At 36.2% G+C, this 7394-nt stretch overlaps 1 protein-coding gene across 2 annotated transcripts; it reads left to right on the forward strand.

Annotated features, from left to right (window-relative positions):
* Positions 1 to 276: 276 nt before the first annotated feature.
* LOC115499849 (quinone oxidoreductase) lies at positions 277 to 2233 on the forward strand. Of its 2 annotated transcripts, XM_030294052.1 has the most exons (2): positions 277 to 438; positions 592 to 2233. In XM_030294052.1, exons 1-2 carry the CDS (start codon positions 328 to 330, stop codon positions 1318 to 1320), a joined length of 840 nt encoding a protein of 279 aa, XP_030149912.1. In that variant the 5' UTR covers positions 277 to 327; the 3' UTR covers positions 1321 to 2233. The 2 variants fall into 2 exon arrangements, with proteins under 2 accessions (XP_030149912.1, XP_030149911.1); XM_030294051.1 differs by having other exon boundaries at positions 277 to 2233.
* Positions 2234 to 7394: the final 5161 nt, after the last annotated feature.

Consider the following 7394-nt stretch of genomic DNA (forward strand, 5'->3'; position numbering starts at 1 on the left):
ATTGACTAAGTGACCCAGATATCCTGATAGCTAATAAATTCTATTGTTATGCCAGAACTGAAAAATTAATTACCAAAAACACTTGTTTTTTTGCTATATTTATTTTCTAATAGTTTTCCAAATAATCATCCACAAGTTAGCTCTGCCATGCCTTTTGTTTTTTTTTTTTAAAGACAGGAGTAGAGTTCCAAATTAAAAAAAAAAAATTATGACAAGAATGGAAATAGGTACACTAGAATTGTTATGCAGCATATTAAGAATTCAGGCTCGGTGGAATCTGAGTGAGCCCTCGCAGAATTTGCTTCCCCTCTCTAGAACCGGGTCACCATGGCAACTGGACTGAAATTGATGAGAGCAATTAGAGTTTTTGAATTTGGTGGACCAGAAGTGCTGAAACTCCAGTCGGATGTGGCAGTACCAACTCCAAAAGACCACCAGGTTCTAATCAAGGTCCATGCATGTGGTGTAAACCCAGTGGAAACATATATTCGTTCTGGTACTCACAAGATAAAACCACTCTTACCCTATACACCTGGTTCAGATGTAGCTGGGGTAATAGAAGCTGTTGGAGATAATGCATCTACTTTCAAGAAAGGTGACAGAGTTTTCACTACCAGCACCATCTCTGGGGGCTATGCCGAGTATGCTCTTGCAGCAGATCACACTGTTTACCCACTGCCAGAAAAACTGGACTTTAAACAAGGAGCTGCCATCGGTACCCCATATTTTACTGCTTATCGAGCTCTGCTCCACAGTGCCCGTGTGAAAGCTGGAGAAAGTGTTCTGGTTCATGGGGCTAGTGGAGGAGTTGGACTGGCAGTATGCCAGATTGCTAGAGCTTATGGTTTAAAGGTTCTGGGCACAGCTGGTACCCAGGAAGGACAAAACATCGTTTTGCAAAATGGAGCCCATGAAGTGTTTAACCACAGAGAACATAATTATATTGATAAAATTAAGAAATCTGTTGGTGAAAAAGGAATTGATGTGATCATTGAAATGTTAGCTAATGTAAATCTTAATAATGATTTGAATCTTCTGTCACATGGAGGACGAGTAATAGTTGTTGGCAGCAGAGGCCCTATTGAAATAAAACCACGGGACACCATGACAAAGGAATCTAGTATAATTGGGGTTGCTCTCTACTCATCAACTAAGGAGGAATTTAGGCAATATGCAGCGGCCCTTCAAGCTGGAATGGAAATTGGTTGGCTGACACCTGTAATAGGTTCTCAGTATTCATTGGAGAAGGTGGCCCAGGCTCATGAAAATATCATCCATAGCAGTGGGGCTACTGGGAAAATGATTCTTCTCTTAGAATGATTAAGTCTTTCATGTATTTCTTGTGCAATTAGAAGTTTCCTGCCCCAGTTTTACTTATACTACTTTTGCTAAAATAGTGAGTTTCTTATATTGAAAAACAAGATTTAGCTTTAGAGATCTGGAATAAATTGGAGTACAATTTATTTTATAGTTCACAATATGCTTTATGCCTCCCACCGAGCTCTAATCAAGGAGTCATCATAGTAGGAAGTAGAATGTTAGTAGCCATTTGGCATTGGGTACATTACAGAAATTCCTAGTACTTGATCATTAATTCCATACCTTGGACTAAAGCAAGCTAATTCAAAGTAAGACTGCGTGATTTCCAAGCCTATTTGTGCTTGTAAAGGATCTTCAGTATATGTTCAGCCCAGAACTCTATTGGACTCTGAAGATTTTCTAGACTAAACAAGACCCCTTTTCCAAACTAATCTCATTGGCAAGATAAACAATGTCCACAGAAATTTGTTTTTTAAAAAATAGTTTTCCAATATTTCCCCAAATATTAGAACATTCAGTGTGTTAATGGTTGATTACTAATTATCCATATATTCTGTGAAGATAGCAGCCTTATCTTTGTTATAATGTGATAGTAGGTCCGTAGTCTCTCCAGATAGACACTTCTTGATGATTTGATTTTCAAAGTAAATTTAGAATTATCTGTGTGATGGGAGTCATATATTTTTCTTTAAATTACTAAACAAATTTGACCTATTAAGAGTGGGCGGCTTTTGTTTTCATAGCATGGTAACTTGCAGTGAATTCTGTAGAAAAATAAAAACTGTTTATCTATTTCATCTTTATATAATACTTGCCTTACATCACATCTCTTACATAGTTCCTAATGATTAATTCCTAACAGTGTTCTGTGTTGGAAGTCTTTATCTATACTAAATAAATGCCATCAATGTTATGTGCAAGGAAAAAAAAAAAAAAAAAAAAAAAAAAAAAAAAAAAAAAAAAAAAAAGAATTCAGGCTCTTTCATGTAGTTTTTAATAAAGATAAAAACCCTCATCAAACCAATATATGACTTGACTACTGGTATTTCTCGAGGGACCAGAAAATGGAAGACAACCATGGTATGAGGAATTATTTCAAATGCTGCCTGGTTGTGCAATCTGAAAGAAAAATACATGAAGTAGATAAATCAAATTTACTTCAGATCTAGCCACAAATCACTTCAAGATCAATTTCTTAAATGGATAAGTACATTTCTATACTTTTTTTTTTTTTTTTACTATAATTACATCCACTGTTGTGTTTCACAGGTCACCATTTTAACACTATGAAATACTTCTCAGAATCCTCCTTAACAAAGATATGAAAATGAAAAAAAAAAAAACACATAAATTAGCCACTTGGTGGCTCATAACATGGGGATGAATGGAAAGGCTTTGACTTTAACCTCTTTACACCATAGTGGATGTAACTGTTTACACAATGAGAAAGAAGACACTAAGACTAATTGAGACTAGGCACGATCATTGGCAGATTGGGTAAGAGCTAATTCATGCATAAATTTTGAAGCGAACATAATATACATTTTTATATCTTTTTGAAAATAGTGTCTATTTTTAATTGTATCCAACTTCATCTGCCTTGACATGGAGATGTTGGGTAGGCATTTGAATATATAAATCTAGAGTTTAGTGAAGAGGGCTGGACTACAAGCCAATGGAAGGGTTATCAGAATTTAGATAATATTCAGAGGACTTGGGTGGGATGGAATTAAAGTAATGTAAATAAAGGTTAGAGGATAACAAAAAACTAAACCCTGAGATATTCACTTAATTTAGAATTCAGGAAAGTGAGAAGTAACCAGCAAAAGTACCCCAAAAGGGGGAAGTCAGAGAGATGAGAACCAGTTGAGGAAAAACTGTCCACAAATCAAGAAAAATGGAAGTTTAGTAAATATCCTCAAAAGATCAAATAAATGATTAAAATTTGGTGTTGCGAATAGTGATTTTGGTTGGAGTGGTATTAACAAATTGTAATTGGAGTGAGTTCAAAAGGGGATGGTTCAAAGGATTTCAAAAGAGAAGAGACAGGCAGCATAGACAGCTATATTAAAGGGTCTGGCTGTAAAAAAGGTAGAGTTGTTGGGTCACGAAAAGCTATATTTCTTGGAGAAAAGATTGCTTGCAGTATATTTCTCATTCAAAGCCTTCTTATACGTGAGCTGTATGCATTGAACTAAATTTGGACTAAGAAACGTATTCAGCCAGGAATATTATCTGTGTTCCTTTCTTTAGAGTAAGAAAGATAACCACTAAAACTCCCTAGGAAGGGAAAACACTGCAGTACTAATAGGTGGCTGTTTACTTGTTATTGTTTTCAAGAGAAGTTTTAGTACTGTAGCCAAAGTGAGGATTTGGGAGTTACGCAGACCCCAGTTCAAATCCATACACTGTTTTGATGTACATTGTAATTTTAGTTTAGATGTTTGAATTATTTCTGCATTAGAATGCAGACTTCAAGTGTAGATGTGGAGTCAATTTGCAACCTGTGAGGTGCTGGTAATTGATGGGTTTTTCCTTTCATGGTTGATTTTTAGGCTTGATGAAATAACATTTTAATAAGTTTTAAACTTTAAAACTGTTCATTTTAAAAAATTCTGAGTGCCTGACAAACACTTAACAAATGTTAATTATGATTGTGATAGGAGACACCCCTCCCAACCATACAGATGAACTCAAGCTAGTCAACATAGTTTTAGAAGCTGTGTGCGTCACAGAACCTGTAACTGAACCAAGGAACTTAAACTTGAATTTGCATGTTGATAAGTCAAAGAGAGAAACACCAGGTAAAATTGTACCACAGAGTAAACTTTATTTGCAGTAAATAAGGAGATCACGGGGGATAACTTCCAAAGCCCTGACTACCTACAGAAGAGTGGATAGTTCCTTTTATTTAGAATTAGGATGAATATTTAGATAGAGGAGTCTTGTAGGTTTAGGTAGAGGCTGGCCTAAGGTGCTGCATGCTTACAATGTGTTATGTAAATGAAGCTTGTGTTCCTCCTTGGGCCAGGATTTTAGTATTATAATGAGGTAAAGGTAACTGTCACGCCTTAAATCCCTCTGTGGTTCATCTGCACAGGTGTGAGTCAGGGGTTAAGTTCAAACTGGTTTGTTTAGGCTGGCAGGAACTCTTTGTGCAGTTGTCATTGTTTGAGGACTAGTTTCAGTTTTCATCACAGATGCTATGCCCCTTGGGTCTTTTGCCTGATTTAAGAGATGAACTGGAAAGAAGAGCTTAAGGAAAAATGTGAGACATAGATTTGTTGGTACAAGCAGGCGAGCAGTAAAGGTCAGGTCTTGGAGTCTACCTAATGACAAGGATCTTCAAGAAATCTACTGGGGTGCCTGGGTGTCTCAGTCAGTTGACCACCCAACTTCAACTCAGGTCATTTGATGTCATGGTTCCTGAATTAGAGAAGCCCTGCATTGGGCTCGCTGCTGTTATCACTGAGCCCTCTTTGGATCCTCTGTCCCTCGTTCTCTCTGCCCCTCCCCGTCATGGCAGCGCATTCTCTCTTTCTTTCAAAAATAAATATTAAAAAAAAAAAGAAATTTACTCTAACGGTGAAATAATCTTAAAGATAATTTTTTATGAGCCTAAGAGTATTCAATGTGTGTAATAGAGAAGAATCTTTTTTAGACATTATACTGTAGGGAAATAGTGGACATTAGTCCAGCATAAACATCTTCTTGTGTTTGGGAAATTATTTGTAGTCTTCATCTTGAGAGGTGGGATTCTGTCTCTACCCATACAAATTGTATAAGGTCAGATATTGTTCTTTCAGACTTAGAGAAGTTTGAGTGCATCAAAGACAAATTGGACCAGACAAGTTAAATAGACAAGGATGATTTTATTCAAAACTATTAAAATAAAGGAAAGAGATTAAATTCAAGTTTCTTGAAATGAAAGGTAGAGATGTTTTTAAATGCTGGAATGAGCCAGTGGAAAAGTACTGGAGAATGTTACAGGGGAGGTGGGCCAATTAGCAAACATAATTAGACCATTTGTGTTTGCTAATTGGCACTTATCTCATCAAAATTAAACTTCTACCTTTCCACAGAGACTGGGAGATGGGGGTGCTATCTTCTTTGATGATTACATTTCAAAGGGATGGCTCTCAGGTCCTTGAAAAAGACATTTCTGAGTTGTGGAACTGGCAAGAGGCTGAAAGAAGATTTACATCTCAAAGGGACGGAGAAAGAATTTACAATTGCAAGTTTTCTTAAGTAAATGCTCTAAGAAAAGGGATGTCAGAGGACTACAGTCTGGAAGAAACCTGTCTAAAGTTTGAATCATACTGAGGGGAATGTTAAGGCTGCTTGGTCAGAAGGCAGACGATTAAGACTTGGTCAATTGGATGTCTCCTCTTGGGACCTTTGGCATTTACCCAGGTTTTAATATGCACAGTCCAGTGCCCACTGGGAATGGTGAAGGTGATGTTGGAGTTGAGATTCCAACAACATATTAGACATGATATTTAATAGTGGCAGACCCCAAAGCATCTTTCCCATAGCCAGACTCTCCCTATGGTTATATTCATAGCTTCTTAGATTATCTTGGTTCCTGTCTGAATTATGAGCCTGGTTTACTGGTTTGTCTTTGATTTACTGGAACTCTCCAGTATTTGGGCAAAAATAGTCTTTCTGCTTAGTTAACTAGAATTTATTTTTCCTTTGCTTGCAGTGAAGCACACTGACTGCTCTTTAATGTTTTTCTGGATACATTTTGAACATTTTCATGCTGGATGACATTTCTTTTATGCCACTAAGAAGAGTTTTATTTACTCCTCTTTGGCATTCCATTGTCACTATCGTCACTGTGAATTCATCCTTACATTGCCTGGAAAAGTAACAACAGTTCCACATACCATAGCCTGTCCTCAAAAGAATATGCTATGCCAGAATAAACGATGAAAACTAATTAAAACTTTAAATGTGACTAAAACAACTGGGACCACTACATTCAGCATAACTGAGGATATAGAAGATCTGCCAAAAATGTGAATTTAGTGTTTTATCGATTCATGTGTAGATGTAAAAATAAGGATACAAATGTACTTCTTTAACATGGCATCTTCTTATTCCTTATGAGGTTATTTATTATATATTATTATAATATTCCCCAGTATTGTATTTTTCGCCTTCATCCTTCTTCCAGTCTTTGCTTTGAAACAAATATTTCTTCAACAAAATTGATCTCACCAGTATAATGTGGGATGCTCTGAGAGATATTTGTAATATAGAAATTTAATTCTTTAACTTTGAACAGCTTAAAAACTTAACCAGCCGATACTGAAGAGTGTTAATGTGGTCATTATAATGGAAGCTTATAGGAACATAGAGGATCTACTCCATGGCATAAAATAAGGAAGATTCAACTGCTTGTATATTGGGGGCAATATGATAGGGTGAAAAGAGCTTCGTCTAGAAATTAGAAAAATCATTTTGTATTATTTTTACGAAGTGAATTGATCTCATCGGGTCATTTGGAAAATAGGGACAATAATAATATGTGTCCACCTCAGCAAATTGTGATGAAAGCAAGTAGCAAAATAGTATACATACAATCTCTGACTCAATGGTGAAGGCCTGTGTACATGTAGGTCATTATTAATGCTAATTAATTGTTATGGATATGAAAGTTAGAAACTTATTTTTGTTATTAGTATTATTAGAATTATTAAGTAGTCAACAAATATTTTATTGCTATTACTATTACAATTATTCCTTGTTTTATAGTTAGATAAGTTGCTCAATAACATCATCTTTCTGAGGAATTGTTTTACTTATGTGACATGTCAGAAGAGCGCCATTTTGAGTTTGTGGTCTCCAAACTTGTCAACACCTGCTCCTCCTCTCTCTCTTGTACTTCAGTAAAAGGTAGCTCCATTCTTCCAGTGGCTACTGTCAAAAACTTTGGCATTATCATTTCTCTTCTTTCTCACATATGTTATATCCCATTTCTCAGGCTATGTCTTTAAAATATGTTGAGGGGACACTTGGGTGGCTCAGTGGGTTGAATGTCCAACTCTTGATTTTGGCTTAGGTCATGA

Source organism: Lynx canadensis, chromosome D4 (genome assembly GCF_007474595.2).
Source record: "Lynx canadensis isolate LIC74 chromosome D4, mLynCan4.pri.v2, whole genome shotgun sequence".
NCBI lineage: Eukaryota > Metazoa > Chordata > Mammalia > Carnivora > Felidae > Lynx > Lynx canadensis.